We start from the raw sequence: 23839 nt of genomic DNA, 5'->3' as shown, positions 1-23839 counted from the left end.
GTCAACACAGCACCCCGACTGCTGCCAAGATAGACAATTCAGGCACAGATAGCACCAAAATCCGTCATCATGATAATACTAGGCAGACAAGACCACAGATAGATGGACAGATACACACACGCACACACACACACACACACACACACACACACACACACACACACACACACACACACACACACACACACACACACACACTAACACTAAGTGTCACTGACAGTGTGAATGGAAGGGGTAGAAGAGAGGAAGGTGAGAGAGGAGTGAGCCAAGATGATGAGATCGTAGAGTTTAGTTTAAGGAAGTTTAAGGAGACAGAGAGACAAGTTCACAGATAATGATGAATGGTCCATATTGCCTGGAGGGAAGGATAGCTAGAAAACCTAAAGGTGTAAAACACACACAAAGTAGAAAAAGACAGTGTGGCGGATGGAGGAGAGGAAGTGTTGAAGCGCAAAGAATCATCGAGGGAGTGAAAATAAGGTGGAACTACAATGGTTTGACTGGGATGAGTGAAGAAGGGTGAGCATACATGGAGGAAAATAAGAAAATGGTGAGATGTGTTATTATCATAGCATCATTTATTAGGAAAAGCTACCCATTCTACCCACAAATCAGCTGCCCATCACATAAAAACTGTCAAATAAATGTGTGCGCGCACACACACACACACACACACACACACACACACACACACACACACACACACACACAGAAACTTAAGCCTCTTTTTTTTATTTAGTAAAAGTTAGACTTGGTGCAGTGGCAGAGTGTACAGAACCAAAAACAGCTGGCATAAAAATGAAAGCAGTTAAGAGGTTGAATAGCAAAAAAAAAATTAGCACTATCATCATCATTACCTTCCATACCACATGCAATAATAATTTTAATTGTTTTTTCAGTCATAGTAGAGAATGACCAGTGATTGTATGGATTTTTTTTTCACTGTCATTAATTGATACAGGGAGTGCAGAATTATTAGGCAAATGAGTATTTTGTCCACATCATCCTCTTCATGCATGTTGTCTTACTCCAAGCTGTATAGGCTCGAAAGCCTACTACCAATTAAGCATATTAGGTGATGTGCATCTCTGTAATGAGAAGGGGTGTGGTCTAATGACATCAACACCCTATATCAGGTGTGCATAATTATTAGGCAACGTCCTTTCCTTTGGCAAAATGGGTCAAAAGAAGGACTTGACAGGCTCAGAAAAGTCAAAAATAGTGAGATATCTTGCAGAGGGATGCAGCAGTCTCAAAATTGCAAAGCTTCTGAAGCGTGATCATCGAACAATCAAGCGTTTCATTCAAAATAGTCAACAGGGTCGCAAGAAGCGTGTGGAAAAACCAAGGCGCAAAATAACTGCCCATGAACTGAGAAAAGTCAAGCGTGCAGCTGCCAAGATGCCACTTGCCACCAGTTTGGCCATATTTCAGAGCTGCAACATCACTGGAGTGCCCAAAAGCACAAGGTGTGCAATACTCAGAGACATGGCCAAGGTAAGAAAGGCTGAAAGACGACCACCACTGAACAAGACACACAAGCTGAAACGTCAAGACTGGGCCAAGAAATATCTCAAGACTGTTTTTCTAAGGTTTTATGGACTGATGAAATGAGAGTGAGTCTTGATGGGCCAGATGGATGGGCCCGTGGCTGGATTGGTAAAGGGCAGAGAGCTCCAGTCCGACTCAGACGCCAGCAAGGTGGAGGTGGAGTACTGGTTTGGGCTGGTATCATCAAAGATGAGCTTGTGGGGCCTTTTCGGGTTGAGGATGGAGTCAAGCTCAACTCCCAGTCCTACTGCCAGTTTCTGGAAGACACCTTCTTCAAGCAGTGGTACAGGAAGAAGTCTGCATCCTTCAAGAAAAACATGATTTTCATGCAGGACAATGCTCCATCACACGCGTCCAAGTACTCCACAGCGTGGCTGGCAAGAAAGGGTATAAAAGAAGAAAAACTAATGACATGGCCTCCTTGTTCACCTGATCTGAACCCCATTGAGAACCTGTGGTCCATCATCAAATGTGAGATTTACAAGGAGGGAAAACAGTACACCTCTCTGAACAGTGTCTGGGAGGCTGTGGTTGCTGCTGCACGCAATGTTGATGGTGAACAGATCAAAACACTGACAGAATCCATGGATGGCAGGCTTTTGAGTGTCCTTGCAAAGAAAGGTGGCTATATTGGTCGCTGATTTGTTTTTGTTTTGTTTTTGAATGTCAGAAATGTATATTTGTGAATGTGGAGATGTTATATTGGTTTCACTGGTAAAAATAAATAATTGAAATGGGTATATATTTGTTTTTTGTTAAGTTGCCTAATAATTATGCACCGTAATAGTCACCTGCACACACAGATATCCCCCTAAAATAGCTAAAACTAAAAACTACTTCCAAAAACAGTCAGCTTTGATATTAATGAGTTTTTGGGTTCATTGAGAACATGGTTGTTGTTCAATAATAAAATTATTCCTCAAAAATACAACTTGTCTAATAATTCTGCACTCCCTGTAGTTGCAGCCACCGCTTTCAACTGCAAGGCAATTGCAAAAGGCAACCTGTTTCTAAGCAAGCACTGCCCAACTTGGAATGACTGCAGTCACTCTCAGACAGATTGGCAAAGATTGCTGAGTAATTTATAAATGCAGACAGATTGCCAAACATGTTGTAATTAATCAGAGTCATTCTGCATTGATGAGTGCAACGCATCTCTTTGCAGTCGGGAACTCGACTCAATTGGTTGTTATCTGGTTTTATTCCCGTATGAAACCAAGGTGCAATGAAATCGCCACCTGACAGCAGCTACATCACTGCTTGTTGGAATTTCCATTTCAAATCTACGAGGTTTTGGCTGGATTCTGAATGCTAATGTGAATTTCTGTGTATGTAGATGGCACCAGATTTGCAACAGATGGCAACAGATTGGTGATTTTTAGTGATTTATAACAGTTAATTCCTGCATTATCACAAACAGATTGCAATTTTAATTGTCATCTTGACATCGTTCAATCGAAAACTCATATCACACTGACTCCGTCTTATTGCTGCTTTGTTGCCATTTTGATGCACCAAAGTCACTTTAAGGATGGCAACTGACTGGGAGTGATGGCAGACATGCTCCTCATCTTAGAAGCAAAAAATTTAGAGGAAATGAGATCATGAGGTCATTGCACAGTTGTGCATAATGTTTGATAAAATTATTGCCCACTGTTAAACTGGATACAATTCAGACACATGTCTGAAACTTCATCTTGCAGAAGGAGAAATAACTCAACAGAAGTCCCCACCCCAGCCAAATGTGTACTACAACTTTACTCTGAAGCCTTTTTCACTATTAATCTTCCAAAACACAGTCTTTATAAACACTTTTTTGACTGAGAAATCAAGATTTCACAAATATTGACCTAATTTGTTTAATATCTCTAGAGTTAATGGCTCGTCATTAGATATGGCTTAAATCCACGTCAGTATGAGCTGTAATCACATCGGTGCTTGGTCAAAGCTTCATCTGGTGCTGCTGGTGTTTTCAATTTTTATTTGGTCAGTGTCATTCCTACAAAACTTCAGCTTTATTTTGAAATTAGTGCTAATTAGCTGTCACATTAAACTAAAATGGCGAACATGATACCTGCTATCATAGCTGCATTTTAGCGTTGTCACTGTGAGCTTCTTAATGTGTTGCCACAGAGCTGCTCTCTTGTATTAAAATCCATTGTGAAGCTTTTAGAACCTTTACATACACACACTTAGTGGATAATAATTTCATAATGAAGATAATTGTATTTTTAAGGATTGATACTTTTTTAGTTGGTTAAAAGAATAACAATGTTCTTGTTACTGTCTCTCAAACTACAAATAGCAAGATTTTATTCAATGGGCCAATTTTGGCTTCCTGAAGGTAGGAAATATACAAAAAAAAAAAATACTGTGCACTCTAGATAATGGGGAGCAGAAATATTAAGAAAAGGGCTAAAGCAGAGAAATCCACTGATATAAGCCATCCAACCATCCATCCATCCTCCTCCGCTTGTCAAATGTATTGTGGATAAGCATCTGTTTGAAAATGTCAAACTTAATGGGCTTTAACAGAACAACTGTTGGACATTATTTCAGACTTTTGCTTACAAATAATTTCACTTAAATATATTTAGTGAACTGCTGAATACCTCTGAGAATATTGGCTACGCTTGCAAATGGACATTTCTGTGTTTTGAAGTGAAACACTTCAATTCATTAAGTCTGCTCCTGATAGAGTGGAGAATTGTTTTTTCTATGGCGGCTGACTTCAGGTTGTAGTTCCATAATATTTAAAGCCACATTATTATGGGACTTACTATCATTTGGAAATTTTCATAAGGTTGCCTGAGGCTAAAATAATGTGGAAATGAGTAGAAAATGAAATAGGAAACACACACACACACACACACACACACACACACACACACACACACACACACACACACACACACACACAGCAGCAGCAGCAGCAGCACCATAATGTTGAACTGACTCTTACTATGCGACTTGACCTCCTTGAATCTTCGAAGATAATAAAACATACTTAGTGCACAGTAGCACTCCATTAGATGGTTAAAACATGGGCTGAAGATGATAATGCTTTATTTACTGGCATGCAGATTATTATGGAGACATTTTCTCCGAGAGAATTTAAAAGACTGCAGAGAGAGTTGTGGGAAGGTGAGAGCAACAGGGAAGCTGTTTAAAATTCCAAACAGGTAGGGACGAGGCTTCAGGAGGGTAGTGGAACAGCTCCCAGCACGCACACACACAAACACACACACACACACACACACACACACACACGCACACACACGACACACAGACACACAGACAGACACACACACACACACACACACACCCTCCAGAGAGAGGGAAAAGAGACAATCCATATGCAGAAAATACTGTTACATTTGTATGTGGCACTAAAGCAGCTGGTCGATTAATTGACTTCTCATGTCTATCAACAGACTTAGTTTCAAGCTGTTAAGACAAAAAAAGGGTTTTTGAAGCCATCAACTTGATCTTAAAAATTTCTAGGCATTGTCTTTATGTATTTAAAGATTATTCAAGAAAGTAGCTCAGCAACGTGGTCCAGTGATGAGCACCGTCATCTCACAGGAAGATGGTTCACAGCTGGAGCCTGCAGGAGTTTGCAGACATGCCAGAAAGCTGCAGTTGGACTTACCTCACCTCTATATTGCCACTCAAATGACAGCAGTATATGTAATGTATTGAAATGTATTCAACACATTGGGGGTTTAGATCTGGGACATGGAAAAAGAGGAGATGAGAAGATCTGTCAGCAAATGCAGCAGAGAAGCTAAAGGTGGAGCTGTGCTAAATAATTAGTTTGTCATACCACCATATGGCCAAATCCCCTGTAGCTATTACCCTCTGTGTCCACTTCTGTTTGTGAAATATAGCTCAGCGTCATACAATGCAAAATCAATACAACACAACTGAACAGACAGAGCAAAAAAGGAGGGAATTGTTGGATCACTAGCTTGAAAGCCTCGAGGGGCAGTGAAGTCGCTGTTTCGAAAAACAAAATCCCAGGTTTTTTTTTGTGGTTTTTTTTTTTACCACAGTTGTACCTAAATTGGGCATTACAGAGAGGGGTCAGGAAATGAAGGAATACGTGTCCCTGCTAGTGCTGTCAGCCGTCCCATTTGCCTCCTGGGCATGCACACACATGCAGATTTATAGGGATTCATGTTCCAGATGTGCAGTTTGTTGATTCCAAGCTTCATGCGCACACAATCTGTAGAGTGCATTTATAAATCATACTCACATTGCCCCTGGTACTCCCACTGCCTGTCGTTGTGCACAGTAGTACAAACTGGCCATGTTTAGCATATTTTATTAGCTACAAAATTATTAGGTAAGCCTACAAGAAATCAAAATGTCAGGTTTGAGAGAATACACGCGTAGATTTGGAAGTGTGCAATAAGTCTAATGCACAAAAATCCTTAGTGCACTCACCATGCACTCTCCAAATTTTCCCCTGCAGTGTTGACAGGGTCTGAACTTTGGGGAACCTGAGGAGAAGAAAAAGATTTTTGGATATATTTGGACTTACTGTTGGCGCACATCTGTTAGGTCATTAACAAATGCATGCAACATTCATCTGGACAAATTTTTAGAAAATTCACAGTGCTGCTGAAGCCCTGTTTTAGTCGGTGACCTGCTCAGTCAGTCAATTCTAATAGCTCTCTCAGCATTACTGAAAAGGTTTTGAAGTGCAGTCAAAGCTACCTAGTTTGTTTGTTCCGTTTTAAAATGAGAAAATAAGTTCATAGTGTTTATTTAAAAGCCTGACAACATTGTTTGCACAACGCTGCCCTTTTGTGGAGAACTTTATTCTTTAATGCTGATAAGCTACAGTAGCTTGCTTTTCGTTGGACTTCTTCCATTTCCACAAGGCCAGCTCTGTCGAGAAGGCTTAAGTGTGGTTAAGTAGCTGTGCAAAATTTTATGTCCAGCTTCACCAAAGTTGAGTTAGACATTGCTTTATTCTGGTGAGTAAACCCATTGAGAGAATCTGATATAAATACAAACTTCTGGTTCTAAATGTGAATGTGTCTGGGCCACATTATGCCCAGGATCTTACCTAATAGTCAGCTTGAGAATGGTTCGAGTGTGCAACAGAATACCAAAACTACCAGTTAGACTATTTGGTATTTTGATATTATCAGATCAAATTATCTCTGAACCTGCTTGCAACTGATCAGAGATACAGATCTGTAAAAGAAGAAGAAGAAGAAGAAGTAAGAAGAAGAAGTAAAGTACCCCCCCTTTCCATAAAGAAATAATAATGTACTTTAATTCAATTTAAATTGTCACCTCAACGCACTTGATATTGTAAGGTAGACCCTACAATAATACATACAGAGAAAAGTGTGTGTGTTACACTGTCTCATTATTTATTTAAGAAAAAACAAAATGGAAAAGCAGTGTCTAAAAAACTAACACCCCATGATTCAGTAGCTTGTAGAACCACCTTTAACAGCAAGAACTTGAAGCAATCATTTTCTGTATGACCTCATTATTCTGTCACATCATTGTGGAGGAATTTTGGCCCATTTTTCGTTATGACGTTGTTTCAGTTCATTGAGGTTGGCAGTTGTTTGTTGATTCTGCTGTGGCACTTCATTCAGGTTGAGATCTGGACTTTGGATCATTGCAGCACTTTTCTTTCTTTCTCAGCCATTCTGATGGAGATTTGCTGCTGCTGTTTGGGATCATTGTCCTGTTGCATGACCCAATTTCAGCCAAGCCAAGTATCCAATCCAGTGTCTGCAAAACAAACCCAAATTATTACCCGTCCACCACTGTGCTTGACAGTTGATATGAGGTGTTTGTGCTGATATGTCATGTTTGGTTTGCTCTGATGGCCCTGATCTCCTGGATCTATCCCTCTCTGCCTCTGGCTCCTGGGGGACATTATTGCAGCTTCCCACTCTTCTACTTCTGTCCTTTTATTATATTTTCTCCTATTTTCATTTTACTATTATGAATTGTTGGAAGGTCTTGTAAGATCACTGCTACTAAGGGGCCGAAACTCTCGTGATGCAGGAGAAATATCTCTGTGGTTATCACTTGTTTTTAACTTGTAGTCATGCAACTTACAATATATATTTAGAATGTTAGGTCACTGCAAGCAGAAGCTACTTTCTCACAGAAAAAGATCCTTAGATTTACAAAAAACAAACAAAAAAGTAACAATAAAACTTACTTAATTTATTAAAAAATAGAAAGAAAAAAATACTACCAATCCACTGCCCACTGAAACTTTTTGCACTGGTGCTTCTTCAGATCTTCACTTGATAACTGATTTCCATGTACAAGTAATTTCTTCCACTCCCTTTCCCTCATTTTTGCCATTAATGAACTTCTCTACACAAGCAGTAATGTTTAGACTTATAGCTCTTTAATGTTTTTGTGGTTTTGTTTGGCTTTCTGCATTTCAATTTCACATTAAGAAGGCTTTCACTAAATCATTATTTCTTCTAAACAGACTCGCCTGATTAAAGCAACAACAGACACTGTCACACATAAAATACACAAACATACACTTAATAGCTGCTCATGGTGGACAAAGAGTCTTTGCATGAAAATAAACAGTACTGTGCAAAATCTTGAGCCACCGTTCATTTCTTCATCTTTTGCCCTCAAAGAGTTACACTTTCTTCTAACTTTGCAGGCTTGAGGAATATTTTTCTGGACTTTCTGAAGGTCTTTCAAAGTTTTCCTTTGGACATAGGCTGCTTTTTTTGAACACAGCCAGTTGAGGTGTTTCGGGCATCTGACAAGGATGTCTCCTGGACTCCTCCCAGGTGAGGTATTTTGGGGATGTCCTAGGAGGCCCCAGGACAGACCAAGGACTTGCTGGAGAGATTACATGTCTTGGGTGAATTGTAAATGAATCAGCGTCCACCTGGAAGAGCTGGAAAGAGTGACCAGGGTGAAGAAAGTGCTTCTCTAAATCTGGATAAGCAGTAGAAAATGGATGTATAGATGGGCTATTTTTTTTTTGTTCCCATTTCTTTAGTTAGACCTACAAAAACAATAAAGACAACACAGTTTGAGACGAATAAAATAGCATTCTTGCTGCAATTATTTGATTCCCAAAGAGGCATTGGCTGAAAGCTTGACATATTTCAGCATGGTGTGCAGTGTGTCCATAAAATATTGGAAAAACTGAATAAACTCAGGATAAAAGAAAAGATAGCAGGCACAGAAAAAACTATCTATAGCAGATGAAAAGTATCTGAAAGTAATTTCCATGATAGGTTGGGGAAAAACACAGCAAAGACCTCACACAGGACCAGAGAGATGCTTCAGGCCTTTTAGTTGATCCATCTGTGCCCCATCAGAAATGGGCTCAGTGGAAGGGCAGCTGTCAAGAAGCCATTTTTAAGGAAGGGAAATAAGGAGGCTGATGCCAAAAGACACAAGAACTGGACTGAAAATTAGTGGCAATAGTTAGGACAATAGATCCCAAACATACTGTCAATGCAGCAAAAGCACACCTAGATAGAAAAACACAATGGAACATGATCAATCATGGATTGGCCTTCCCAGAGCTCAGACCTCAACATTACTGATGCAGTCTGAGATCGTGCTGACAAATAGGGAACAAAAGGCAGTCAACATTTAATGTCCTTCAAGAAGCCTGGAGAACTGTTCCTGAAGACAACTTAAAGAAATTACAAGCAAGCTTGGCAAAGACAGTTCTGGCTGTGCTGAGGAATAAAGGTGACTGACTTTCAAGCTTATTAGAAATAAACTGTTTGTTTCACTTTTCCTCGGCTCATCTGGAAAATCTAGGACAATTCTCAAACCTGTATTTGGTCCCTCGAATGGCCACTGTACTGAAAATCATAGCACTGATCTCTTTCCCCCTTACAGTTCTGTCTCTGCTCCCATTTGCTTTACATTCCTACCTCTCAGATCCCTCCAGATGTTTCCACCCCATCTACATTCTGTCCTTCATCGGTCTACATATGCTCGTTTACTCACCTCACCCACAAGTAACAATGAGGTCATGAGTTTCTTAGATCTCCACCGACCAAAACCGAACTGGTAGAGCAGCTGCTGCCCAATTTTGCTCATTTTAGACAATCAATGAAAATAACACTGAAGGAACACAATGCTCGCAAGAGATTACCCCACACACACACGTGCACACACACACACACACACACACATGCTCCTGTCCTGCTAATTGTTGGCAATTAGTCTGCAAGTCTGGGATTACATGTCTTATTAAATACAGAATTTCAAATGAGCTTCGTTAAATAAGAAAGTACTCCCATTTTAATGAAGCTAATTTATATGGAAATTACACATAATACTGACGATTCAGTGACAGATTTAACCTCATTGGGTGAAGGGAAGGAAATAAAAAAAAAAGAGGGGGATAGTGATTTTTATTCCCCGTCTTAGCTGGACCTTACAGCTGGACTCTTTCTGCAAGTCTGCTTTTAAAGCACAACCTCAGAAAGTTCAGGTCATGTATTTGTGCTGGAGATACAGCCATCAGTGTGCGTATGTGCATGATGGAGAGCATGTGAGTGAACTCCTGTCCTTGTGCTGACCCTGCAGAGCTCCAGCACTACCTCTCTGGTTCCCACTGATCCATCATGCTGTCTGATTGTCCAGAGAAAACCCATTAGTCTGACACAACACAACACATTAGCAGTGAGCTGCAGGTGTCTCTTTCCCGTGTCATGCTCATTCTTTACCAACCATGGATGTAAATATTAATTGACCGTAGTGGTGGACATGCAAAACATGAGCTGTTTGGATAAACAAATGTGCGATCTGCAGTTTGATTCCATCAAAGTGTGACTTAAATGGTTTGTAGTACATATTGTGTGAGAAGCCTGTGTCTGTCCTTCTTATTCTTACTGGTGATTTATTAATGCAGGTCTGTGTGCAGCCACATCCCAGCAGACCGTTCCTGTCCCTCAGGCTAAAAGCTCAGCATTGCCCCCTTGTGGTAATTAGCCAAGGAGTACGATTTGGTCAATATTTCCTCATATCTGCTGACACCGTCCCCAACGGATAGTGTGAATTAAAAAGGTTTAATTTTAAACAGGCCCACAAATATATCCTTAAGTGCAATAGGTGGAAAGATGTAATGAGCAGGAGGTGAGATAATGAAAGTGCACTATCATTGCTCTATGAAGGACATTTTCTTTGCTGTTTCACCTCTGATAAGGATAATTATCTGTAGCGCTCATAATTTATAGGGCACTTTAAAAACGGCAGTATAGTTTGCATGTCTTTTTCATAAGGTTTCCATGGAGAGGGTCTACTATTTAACCTGCAGGCGGGATGCTACAAAAGTTTTTTTGTTTGTTTTTTTAACAGGAGCTTTATTGAAAACATGAAATTTAAAAAAAAAAAAAAAAAAAAAAAAAAGTGGCAAGAAAAATTATCAGAACTCACAAGAATTTGCATAAATATATACCATCAAAGCTGATAACATATTTTAAAAGAAAAAAAATATTGCAACATCTATAAATAAGCAGTAAAAGAAAAACAAATAAGGACAATGCAAAATGAGTAAAATACAATAAACATCGTGTGGCTTTTCTTTGTAGGTTTTTTCCCCGTTTTCTTTCTTTCTTTTTCCCCCCTCTTAAAAGCGATTTCATGTCCAAATGCATTGATGATGGTTGCCACCTAGAGGCTATTCATACAGCTTTACATTGTAGTCTTGATTTTCAACAATGGCAAAATGCACAGATTTTTAAGTCCAATTTATAATTCACCAAACAGAATCGATGCAGAAACAGCCTTAAGTGAGCAGTGTTATGGTCCAGAATTCATTTTTTGCACAATGAAGAAAAGAAAAGAAAAAAAAAAAAAAAAAAAAAAGCAGTTTATTTCCGTGGGATTATACAAGCTATTATGTCTCAAAGCGAAGGAGCCTTCAACCGCGGTGTGGCTCATGATTCAGGGCCTGATTGTTGCACAGTGAGACATCTGATGAGCAAGAACAGGCCACAGATGCTTTCACTCTGCACTGCTAGCTTTAAAAAACAGGCCTCTTACCTGTCAGAATGACACAAACAAAATGGAGAAAAGAAAAAAAATCCTAACGTGTGGATGACATTATGACAGTGTTAAATATGCATGTTGTGAAAGCTGCAATGCATTTCTGCAGCGTAGTGTTATACAACCGAGTTCACTTTGCTCTAGTAAGGCCATGAAGTTATATAAACCATTAGGCTAAGTAAAATTTACACTCATATCACTATGTATACCCACACTAACAGTTCAGCAAACAGTTCTTTAGTATATAAAAACAAACAAAAACAATTCATAACATAGATGCAAATCAAATATTTACGTGTGTACTGAACAGTGAATTTCAACAGTTTCCCTCTATAAAAATAGCTTAAAAATCTGATACATACATTAGTACAGTGTTGGGTTAAGTCAGTTTTTTTTTTTGTATCTTTTACATCTGAGACAGTTTAATAACAGGCTGGTACATAAGTCCTCCGCTCTTCCTTCCCTCCTTTGACACTGCTATACACAGACTACAGGCTTTAAAAGACAGCCCAAGTCCCACTAAGGAGTGCTAAAGGGAGTGCGAAATGAATGGCATCTTCACCTCCTCCCTGCTCTAGACTAAGACTCCAGACTCCAGCTGTGTGCAGACAGTCTTTTCTGTACAGAGCTTCGCATGCACAGTGGTTTAGTAGTAGAGCAGGACTTGGTCCGTGAGAGGAAAGAGTTTGACCGGCAATACAATACATGTGCTCCGTAGCAATGTCAGGATCACTGAAAAGGTGAAGAAAGGAGGACAAAAAAAAAAAAAAAGTGCCGCATTTGGCAATCAGAGAATCTCTCTCACACAGGATAGAACATCTGAGAGGCGGAGACGTTAAACACATAAGCATTTAGTAACCGAAAGCCTACAGAACATACACCTAACCCACAACTCGGTGTTTTCGCACACAGAAGGGTGCCGGGAACCGAGAAAGACCCAAAGAGAATCAAAGAACAGGATATTACTGTGAAAATACAACGAAAGGGCAGGAATCAAAGAACAGATTGTCAAATTTCATGCTCTGAGACCATCATCAGCATCAACATCATTCAGGCCCTGTTAATTCACAAACATACACAGTAGGCAAAACAATATTGCACGCACACGAGTAAGTGCACAAGCATACAAACTCACAAACATGCCTCCCATTGCTCTCGGATGCAACTTATGGTGTAAGTGGTGAAACGCTTGTCCCCTGATGCCCAAGAACACAAACAAACAAAAGTAAAGAGAGAAAGGCAAACACAACAGAACACAAGCAGTGATATAAACCACCAACATTATAAGGACACTTGAAGAAAGATTGTATTGTTTGGATTAACTAAATGCAGTTTTGCTATGTACCGCAGTGTTTGCTGGTTATAGCTTTTCAAAGCATATAAAATAATAAGTATCTGTAGCTTATGACAAAAATAAATAACTCAAACCTCTTGCAGCAGTTGTAAAAAGGCCACTGAATGCTTGTGTGTGTGTGTTGTGTGTGTGAGAGTGAGAGAGAAATGCAAACTTAACAGCACAGGTAAGAACTAGCCATTAAAGTCTTTAGCCTTAAACCGTCATGCATACATTACCATATAAAAAGACATAAGTGCAGCCTCAAATTGTTGTTCTTTTTCCCCTTCTAACTTCCAGTCATGCCATTGTAAAGATTTAACTGAATGCATACGGTGGCGGCATCACAGGTTACAGTGCAGCTTCCTCTTGGTAAGTCAGTTCACCTGGAAGAACAGCTGTAAAAGCCCATTTCAGACATGTTGGCTTCCTGGTGACATTTCTGTAAAAGTCAAGCCAATAACATTTACCCATCACACTTCAAACACCAGTCTAAATGTAATCGCATAGGGACATAGACATGTTTGTGAGCTGCTACAGCCCAAAAACATCCCAACAGCATGAATATGAATAAAACATGAATACAGGTGACATTTTAGCTCACCAAATCCATTTGTAATCTGCAATAAGATTAGGATTATAACAATGCTCTGTGTTGCATTTTTCCATATTCCCAATCCATCGTACCGTGAGAAACGCCAACAGAAAAGTGACCCCTGTTTGAACGACAGAACGCCATCACTTAAACAGACCGATGAAGCCAGCGAGGTTACATCACCCATGTCTGAAAAGGGCTCAACAGGCCGATCACCAGGGTAGTGATAAAAGCAGTCTAAAATATAACAGTGCCTCAATCCTGCAACGTGTTGGATTTCAATGGCAGGTGCTGTTAAATGATGGCAAGGAGTTAAGTACAAGTTTCACCTTTCTCACTGCAGCTACGCTAAATATGGAAATAGCACAAACATTCCTTTGGAGTGAATAATTTAAGAGATTTTTCCTGACAACGGCAGATTATCAAAGATTCTCTCTCGTAGAGCAAGAAAGGCTTTACATTTTGGAACACGAGCCATAGCCTGTGTTTTTCCCCCCCAAACGGAATAAAGGCCCAAACTCTAACTGACACCCTGTACAGCTGATGTGTACGCTAATACTTTATATTAAGTTGCCCTGAAGTGGGTGGCTTTTTAAGGTACTGTGACGTTAACTTGATACGGTGTCAAATTACCAAAGAGCAACTCAGTTTAAAGTACCCGACAAGCGATCTTAGTTTTACACAAAAGGACACTTGATTAGCTAAATCCATCCTGTTAAAGCATCAAAACCACAACTGCCCTGTCAACATCTCCGGCAAACCCAAATGAATAATAAACACTTCTAGCAGACAGTAACACTGAACTTTGTTGGAAAGGAGTCTCAGCCCCCCAAAAGGGACAGTCATGTAAGGTTTCCTAGCGTGCTTAAACATTTGTTTTGGGGAGTAGTACACATAATTTTAAGCTGTGTAAAGACAAAGTGTCACATTGTCAGAACTCCCTCACTCGTTCTCCTCCTCCTCTGTGAAGCTCTATGAGGCTTTAGCTTTCCTTGCCCGTGGTGAGGTTTTATCTTCAGATTTGACAACTCCATTGGCAGCTCCACCTAACAAGACGAAGTAAGTGAAAGAGTCCCGGTCAATTTGATTTCACACTGGCATATTCATCAGCGACCATCACGGAGCAGTAAAGAATCCCAACAATAAAGAGTGCACACTCACCCCTTGTGGGTTCCCTTTTGTGAGGCTTGCTCTTTGGGCTGGCCGCCTTCTTCTTTGAGGCTTGGTTCTGGCTGTGCTCTCGCCACTTCTTCAACTGGAAATTAATGAATTTCCACATCATCCAGGCCTGTGTCAGGCAGATAGCTGCCAGACAAGTCATCCTGAGGGGCAGATGTTGTTAATTTAAGTTTATTGCCGTCTGTATTTTGGCTAGGTGCAATACGCTTCAGATCCCAGCTGGGCCTACCTTATGGTGAGCACATTGAAGTTGCCTTCAGCTAGGGAAAAGCCCTGGTTTTCTGTTCGGGGCAGGCCAAAACCGAATGTCAGAACCGAGAGTGTGAGGGTGAGGAGGCGGGCGATGACAAAAAGCAGCGCCCACAGAGTAAAACTGCAAAGAAAGAAAAAAAAAAAAAAAAAAAAAAAAAAAAAAAAAAAAAAAAAATAGGCATTAGGTCGTTACCACCCACAAAGTAGTAAATCCTAAATTCAGCACAGAAGCCATACCCTTTTTGCTTGTTCTCATCACTGAAGTAGAAGAGGCGTGAAGCATGGAACAGAAGCTCCACCAGGTAGTGAGGGACCAGCAACACGAGGCCCAGTCGGTGAAGGCTGTATGGGCAGGACACAGAGAAGGGCAGCAGAGCAATGACAGTAATGAGGGTATGATTTTTTTTTTTTTTTAAAAAGTCACCTACAGATAGCACCTACATAGCTTTCTATAAGAACATGCCTTTTTCATCAGTTCCTCATATTACTTTATTTTTGGATCAATAGTTTTGAAGGAGATGAACAAAGTGAAACGACTGCAGTTTAAAAGATCTCTTTAAAATATTAAACCTTGTGACTGCAATCTCCTTTGCAGGGGTGAAGAATAAAAGTGTAAAAATGATCAGAGAAAATACTATGGCTGAGTGTAAAGCTTGATAACTGAACAACTATGCACAGTACGTAATTCAAAGAACTTAAAAAAAACTATGTGACACAGAGCAGTGGATCACTGTAAGATAGGAAGTTAATGTTCTTTATTGGATAATAATGTACTAATTTTACTGTTATGCACTCGAGTGCAATCACAAATAAAGAACTAACTGATAATTAATTAACTGGTTGACCTTTGTGAGTAACATGCATGCTTCTTCTATATTTCTTCCTCGGGATAAAACTGTTATTGCACTCACTTTAAGACATAGGCACCGGTGATGTGGACAACATAAAGGCAAATGTAATAAAGCTGGCGCGGGATGTCTTCCTGTAAACAATAAAACAGATGACAGTTTGTTAGCATCAGCAGATAACCATAAAGCAAACAGTTTTCTGTAAATAAATATATATCTATATCTATATCTATATATCTATATCTATATCTATATCTATATCTATATCTATATCTATATCTATCTCTATATCTATCTATATCTATATATATATATATATATCTATATCTATCTATCTATATCTATCTATCTCTATCTATCTCTATATCTATATCTATCTATATATCTATATCTATCTATATATATCTATATCTATATCTATATCTATATCTATCTATATCTATATATCTATATCTATATATCTATCTATATCTATATATCTATATCTCCCTTAATAAAACACATAAAACAGAACGCAGAGATTTGAAAGAGCACTGCATTAATAGCAAACATGTCTCTGTGGTGCAAATCACTGCATGACTCAGGACAATTTCAGAAAAACCAGTCAGTGAATCAAATTAAAATAAAGCTTCAGAAATGCTGCTTCATTCTTTGGGTCTGAGGCGATGTAAAACTCTGTCTTGTGGTCTGATAAATCAAAATTTGAAACTGCTATTGGAACTCAGCTCAGCTAAAAAATCCCCAACTCATAAAACCAAAATGTATTTTTATTGGAATTCGATCAGTTTTAGGAAGGAAAAAAAAAAAAAAAAAAGGAAGAAGGGGGAAAAAAAAAGGGAAAGACATCCTTACCTTCCGTACTTTTTGAAAGTACAGCTCAGGAAGTGCGTGGAGCCAATACGCAATTTGGCAAATGTAGAAGAACTTGACCTGAAAACTAAACAAAGGACAGGTTGTGTAGAGGACAAGAAAACCTTTCAGCACGGAGTCAACAGCAGTAGGGCACGCAGATAATTAATTAGGCATTACATCACATTCCCTAACTCAGACTGAAAAACTGAAAAATGTAATAAGTTGTGAGTTTGTCACATTTTATACCCATTAGGAACAATTATAACTACGCCCTTAAAAATGTATGCAAGTCCAGTGCTTCTCTCACATGTGAATTGCTGTTTTACCAGTTGGACACAGACAGACAGCAAAGACTTCAGTAGCAGGATTGGAAAACATTTGAAGAAAAAGGTTAAATTCAGCATTTTGAGCATGATGATGTTGTCTTCCTCACATTTCCTCCTGGGGGAACCCAAGTTGTTCCCAAGCCAGACGTGATACAGTCATGTGAAAGGAAAGTTAACCAAGTACAACCTTACTGCTTCTGCAGGAATTAAGAGGGCGAGGAGCAAGCACATAATGCTAATCAAATAAACTTAAATTAACTTATTATCACAAGCGTGGACACCTCTAGAAAAGTTTGGACAGTTGGCTGGTCTGGAACATTCAGCTATATGTTAATGCATGTGTTAAAACTCCATATTACTGTAAGTATTTATGGTAAAGGTGCTTCTACAAGCTTCTGGATCATAGTGTGTACTTACTTTCTCCCCATGACTGCATATATCCCTATAAAAACCTTTTCATATGACTGAAAGTCAGATAATGATAATGAGCAGGTTCTGGTCTCCTCCCAGTTGAACATGTTCAGAAAATGTACAACGGGGCACTCGGGAGGCATCCTAACCAGATCCCCGAACCACCTCAACTGTCTCCTTTCGACGTCAGGAGGAGGAGTGGTTGGACTCTAAGCTTCCTCTAGATGTCTGAGATCCTCACCCTAGCTGTAAGGCTAAGCCCAGCTACCCTACAGGAAATTCAATTTGGCCGCTCGTATTTGCAACCTTACACTTTTGATGGTGAACCAGTACTCGTGGCGATGTTTTCCCATTTAGGATTTCATCTACATTTCAACCCTTTCTTAGGTGGAGCCAGTCCACCTCATGCTCCACCTTCCTTGTGGAAGATGAATAAGACAAGTACAATACTTGATTAATTTTTCATATTATTAAAACAAAAGGGCTGAAAAGTCTCAATGAAAATATCTCATGAAGGTACGTTCTTCTTTAGATTAATCACTCAGCTTTAAATCATGAGTCTATAGTATGTGGAGGAGTGTATAACTACTTACACCATGCGAGTATGTGGGTAACCCTCCCATAAGAAAGTAGGATTTGTTGCAAAGTCCTCCTGCGTGAGAAAGAGAGACACTGCATAAGATGAGGTCTAATGCAGGCTGAGACAATGCACCTCTTGGTTTCTGATGCTGGTACCGCTGTTAGGATGCTGCAGCCCCAGATGAAGGAGAACAGATAGAACGCTGCGAGCTGCCCGGACTCATTGAACTTGCTGTGCTTGGTTTTTGACAGGTGCAACCTCCTGTTCATTTTCTGAAATAAAAGTAAAAACAGACAACCTAATGAACACAATGCCACAGACCTAAGTGTTAAATTAAAAAACAAAATTGGGCTGACACTTTTTAACTCTACCTGGTAAAGACAGGAGTCAGAGTGGGGTGACAAAGTCCCTGCTTCATAAACTTTAAGAGCATTAGGAGTGGTTCTGCTGACAGTCAGGATGAACTGGAGAAACTCTGATTTTAAAACCCGTTTAAAAATCATGGACTATTGTTTTAAGAGGTATGAAAATTGCGATTCTATCCTTTAAGAGTAAAGGACCAGAAAAATTTACCCTTCTGTTATATCTGTTACATGTTGTCCAAAAGAGATTTTGAGGTAAAAATACATCTAACAACATTCTTTTCTCCTGCTAAGAACGATTATCAAAGCCATAAGCTGTCAGGAGAAACATGAGCGTTGTTTCAGTCACTGTGCTTTAATGAACGCACAAGCAAGGACGGAAGGATGGAATTTGATCACCAACAAAAAGAATAGGGACATAACGGAGGCGACACATGTGGCAGTGGAGACTCTGCTACGTTGATCCTTTTGAAATGAAACTCTAAAGACCATTGTAAAGTACTGTACGCACGGGTTCCTTCCGCCATTGGGATTTGCTTTAAAAGGGCATGTACACAAGCTGTTAAAGGGGAGGCCGAGTTATTGTTAAGCACAGTTCTGGTTTTATTTACGACATCAAAAACAAGCCCGTTTTAAAAGAGGGAGAAAAACGGTCAGGCATCAAGCCGATGTACTCACGTCGAGAATATATTCTTGTATCAAGGCATGAAGGATGACTGCAATAAGAAGGTAAAAAAACACAGTGGCCACGTCTTTAGGGCCATACTGGTAAAGGTTGACTGGGTCGCTTTTCTCATCTGCAAAGAGGACAAAAAAAGAAAAACAAGAAAAAACATAAATAAGGTGAAGCACTTAAAACCTACAAAGTAGTGTTTCATTTTATTCAGGTAATTTCAGGCTTAACCCTGGTTTTTCAGTACCACACAGGTGGAACACTTCTTACCGGGAAGTGAACCAGCTATGAAGCTAACCTGTTATGGAGCAGGTCAAGTTTCAATTTAGAGATCAACAGGTATGAAATCACCACCTACTGACTAATGAATTCTCCAGAATGTACTGACTCTGTTCCTGGAGGACGCCTTTGACCTATGTGCTCAGATAGCAGGAGAGTCTAAAGTTTTTTTAACAGCATCTGAAGTCTTTGTGTTTCCCTGAAGCGCATCAGTTTCCGCTCTCAGAGGTAATTTTTTTTGCTCATTGGTGTCAAAAAAAGTAAAACAATTTCATTGTTCTATAAGCATCAACATAAGATCCTAAAATGGAAAAGAACTGATACCAAATTTGCACGTCGCCTAAGCAAAAATCTAAAAACAGAATTCAAATGTATTCATTACATGAACACCATCAAGGCCACAGCTGAAAGAACAAAACTAAAACTCTCTTTTAAACATCATTTTTAACAAAATACTCAATTATAATCCATCGGGTTCTTACCTGTCTTAATGACAGAGCTGTTATATTGATACGCGTGTTAAATTATACAGTCATTATTCCAGCTTTCTTTCCTGGCTTTGAATGGGCCAAACTTTATTAATAGTGCAGCTGCTTTCTAGTTTTACTGACCAAAGTGCTGATAACACACTTTTACAATGTGAGTCTACAGCGCTTTTCTTCTCACACACTGCTGTTTTTTTTTCCCCCAGTGTGCATTTTGTGTTCAACCTCTAGTTTCATCTTTCTTTAGAGTGTAAATAAATAAAAGTTTTTGCCAGAACACTTATAAACAGCTGTGATTGGTCAGATGCTGCCAACGTGTGACTGTGCAGGGGAAACCCTGGGTTAACTTAGAGAGTTGAGAACTAGCTTTGTGGGACTGCTTAGCCTGGCTTCCAGCGTTAAGCTGAGTTAACCCAGATAACAGAAATGTATCCTGGGTATGTTGAACTCACTTTGTAGCACAGGCCTCAGAACAGTGAAAGGGTGCAATAATAGACTGAATAATATAGGCTCACCAAGAACTTGAGTTACGTTGTACTGAACTGTGATGAACATGATGGCAAACTTTGCTGTGACCTGTAATGACAAGAAAACACTTTGATTATTGATGAATTCGTTGGGATGCAATGCAGTAAACTTTACCTCAATCAGAGGTTCACAACTGAATTGCACCAATGCATCTAGCTCACAGTTTTGTTATCAGCAGTGAAAAATGAAGAAATGTGAGGAGTGAGTGCTGCAGAGCAGCTACAGCATGTGGAATTCCACTTATTCTCATAATTGGGGTCTAGAGACCTCCAGGAGCTGCCTGCAGGGGCTCCCAGGGGTCTTCACCACCACTGGCACAATGACTCAGTATAGGTGCATCAGGGAAATTCAGCTAAGATGTTTTTAATTAATAAATCATAAAATTCAATATATTCACACAAAGTATTCAAAAAAGTTGATTTGGAAAGTGGAGAGACATTTCCCGTCTGGAAGCAGGGTTTGGGTGTGGACATGTTTGATGAAGGAAATCCATCTTAGTCCTTTCAAATATGGCTAGGTACTAGTCAGCTGTGGCGAATCAAAAGGCTGGTAATCAAATGTGTGGCACGCAGGCAGATATTTCCTGACCATCCTGTTGTCAAAAGCCAGAGAGAGGCAGTGCATTAGTCTAGAGTGGTGGTAAGATGACCTGTTAGCTGTGCCAATGGGCCTCCTTACCATCTTCTTTGGCAATCAGTTAGACACATGAGAAGGTAAGGAGAAAGACACGCTAGCGCTCTGTCACTGGAGTGCTGCTGTCATCCCAGCTAGCGAGAGTTAGCATCAGCTAACATAAATCGACTAAGTACAACAGCTCGTCCAGTCACACTGTACCTCAAACATCAGGCCAAGGAGGATGATCATGGCCAGGCACGACACCATATCGGCGTGATTCTGGATCACAAACTCGTGGCTCAGCACCGGTGGGCTCTTGTTCTTCTTGCGGAAACCCATGGCTCACCGACTCTGCCTGGCTCCGGGCTGCTGTCACTGAGTCTAAGCGGGGTTGGAGCTAGCTTCCCCTGCTGCACTGCTGCTGGCCTCCTGGCCTCAACAGACGGATGCTCGCTCTGCTCTGGGACGATCCCTCCGCCGTAGTCCGCAAGCACAGTGAACCGCTGCTCGTGTGTTTAGTAGCAGACATGAAGACGCATCGCACCGAGCCAAACACCACAGCACAACACCCACTTTATTCCTGCTGCCCGCTGAAGTCAGATGACGGGCCCTCCCACTTCGAAACCCCATTCATGAACCGCCCAGTGTCATTGACGTAGAAGGAGAACCCGGGCCCGTGGTGCCTTCACGTTCCCCACGTAAGCGCGCTCCAGGTTTCAGGAAATGCAGGCAGAGAGATGCTAAATCACCACGTATGGTGATGCATTAAAGACTTACTGTTATTTTAAATGATTGGCGTGTTTGAAAATTATACTGTCTACCAAAATAGCAGCTGGTGATGACTAGTTACACTCCCGGAAGCCAGCAGGGGGTGTGACCAGATTTTTTTAAAGTCAAAGTAGGCCAAAGAATATGTTCCTGTGGACAATTTGACAAATGGTTGCAGAAAACTTTCACACAGTCAGTGTGTGGGGCACGTTGTCGGGTTAGCTGACAAAATAAATAGGTACAAATTATGCAGGATAGGGATTAAATGCATATTTCTAACTTCTTGAGGGCATACGTGGAAGCAACAGTGTGCTTTATGGTTTGTGATGATTTTTGTACACTTTTGTTTTGCAGTAAGTGTTAAAGCTATCATCTTCGAGTTTCAATAGGGATGCATACCATGTCATCCTACTCTCTCAATATGTGTATGCAGTTTCAAACGGAGCTGGATACTTACTTTTGAATCATGTAATCATATACAATCAATTATATTCAATCTCTTTCAAGCATTCAACTCTGTCTCAATCATGCTTGGAACTCAGAGTCACAGGGGGATTTTTTTTTTATTGTTATGTGCCTAACATTATATTTAAAGAAATCCGAATTATTGTGATGCTGTGGAACCCCAAGTAAAAAGCATCTCATTCTGCATTTACATCTTTAACATATGAAACAATCTGCTGAGTTAAAACCTCTGCACACCTTCAAATGACTGCTAGTCACAGATACAGCAGACACATTTCCTATATGCTGACCTAAATTGTGTCCTATAACTGCACTTATTGTTTGGTGTCCACTATTTTATGTAAACACCAGTAAATTTACATTGTGAATATTGTTAAAATTACAGTTATTTTAAAAAATTAAATAAATTCCTCTTTTCAAACTGTAGTTGAGGATATGTAAATGTAAAACGCTTTAATATGGTGATGATATGTTATCATATTATATGAATTAATTCATAAGATGATTTATTAAGTAAATAATCCACTACATAAAGGAGTAATGTTGTGGTGAGGACAAATATATTTTAAATACATTTCTTACTTAAATCAAGCTTAAATCATTTTAAGTTTTAAATAGAAATTGTCGGAGAGACCGGAAGTTAAATTTGGTAAACGATGGTATAATCTGAAAAAGGTCAACTAAAGTCGCTTGCCAGGTAGTAAGTCTTTTGATTCTGTATTTAATGTTAAGAATATATTGTTTGTAATTATAATATAATTTCTTCTAATTTCAGAGGGATAATTTTGTGTCAGAGGTTAGCAAACATGTTAACACATGGTCGCTTACATTTGTGACAGCTAACCGTCGACAATTAATTTTAACCTTCATTGATTTTTATTTTTTAATTTAGTTTTTATCGGCGGTGTTATTCGTCTAAAGAAGCAAGTCCCTATATATACACAATTCTATTCGTTTCTTGTTCAAATCCAGGCGCTGTGTGTTTAACACTAACGTGTTTAGACTTGTTAGCTAACTGCCCAACATTTTTTTTTAACTTCCCAACAATTTAAACAGAATTCCACGTTCATTTTATCTCCTTGCATCATGGCACCAGAGGGCAGTATGAGACAGACCGGAGAGAACTGCACGTAGCCGTTCGAGTACAACGTGTGTACAAAAGATATAATGTTTAGTTCAGGTCATTTTCTCTAATTTGGGTGAAATTTCTAAACGGCGATGTGTTTCATCAGCGCCCGGCTAGCTCAGTCGGTAGAGCATGAGACTCTTAATCTCAGGGTCGTGGGTTCGAGCCCCACGTTGGGCGGAAGTCTCTTTTTTCCTTCTGTGTGCTTCACTTCCCCAAATCACAAGAACACAGGCCTCCATTGTGCTTACACGGAAATCAGAGACAAGTTGATCCGCCGCGAGTCTGCTCTGCTTTATAACTAATCAAAAATTACTTGGCCATAGTTTGTGCAAGTCTTGGTTTTCATTTCAAATTCATCACCCTACTTTACAATGTTTGAAATGTAAATTAGCCTTACTTGGAGGAGAAAAATGTTGCTGAAAAAAGCCCCCAAAGTGGTTAAAGGAAGTTCAAAAAAGATAATTGAGGTGTAATTTTTAGTGCTTGTAATACCGATAAGCAACATATGGCAATATTTATATATCAGGACATATTTTATGTTTAATTTAATGAAGTCCTATGCATTGAACACAT

General features: G+C 39.7%; 1 protein-coding gene and 1 non-coding gene across 2 annotated transcripts; one reads left to right on the top strand and one right to left on the bottom strand.

The window, feature by feature from the left end:
* Nucleotides 1-11137: 11137 nt before the first annotated feature.
* Nucleotides 11138-21545, bottom strand: zgc:113278 (Translocating chain-associated membrane protein 1-like 1-like). The gene is made up of 11 exons (XM_005926163.3): nucleotides 21124-21545; nucleotides 20277-20337; nucleotides 19003-19121; nucleotides 18118-18234; nucleotides 17976-18034; nucleotides 16646-16730; nucleotides 15857-15927; nucleotides 15183-15287; nucleotides 14923-15066; nucleotides 14676-14836; nucleotides 11138-14560 (listed from the first exon to the last, which is right to left on the bottom strand). The coding sequence occupies exons 1-11, from the start codon at nucleotides 21241-21243 to the stop codon at nucleotides 14487-14489; spliced, it is 1116 nt and encodes a 371-aa protein (XP_005926225.1). The 5' UTR covers nucleotides 21244-21545; the 3' UTR covers nucleotides 11138-14486.
* Nucleotides 21546-23370: 1825 nt separating this feature from the next.
* On the top strand, nucleotides 23371-23443 carry trnak-cuu. Its single transcript has one exon. It is a non-coding gene; the product is annotated as a tRNA-Lys (tRNA).
* The last annotated feature ends 396 nt before the right edge of the window (nucleotides 23444-23839 follow it).

Source organism: Haplochromis burtoni, unplaced genomic scaffold, assembly GCF_018398535.1.
Source record: "Haplochromis burtoni strain Fernald_Lab_line unplaced genomic scaffold, NCSU_Asbu1 Contig_91, whole genome shotgun sequence".
NCBI classification, from domain to species: Eukaryota; Metazoa; Chordata; class Actinopteri; order Cichliformes; family Cichlidae; genus Haplochromis; species Haplochromis burtoni.
Note: the sequence above shows the minus strand (reverse complement) of the source record. Positions and strands in the feature narration are given on the sequence as shown.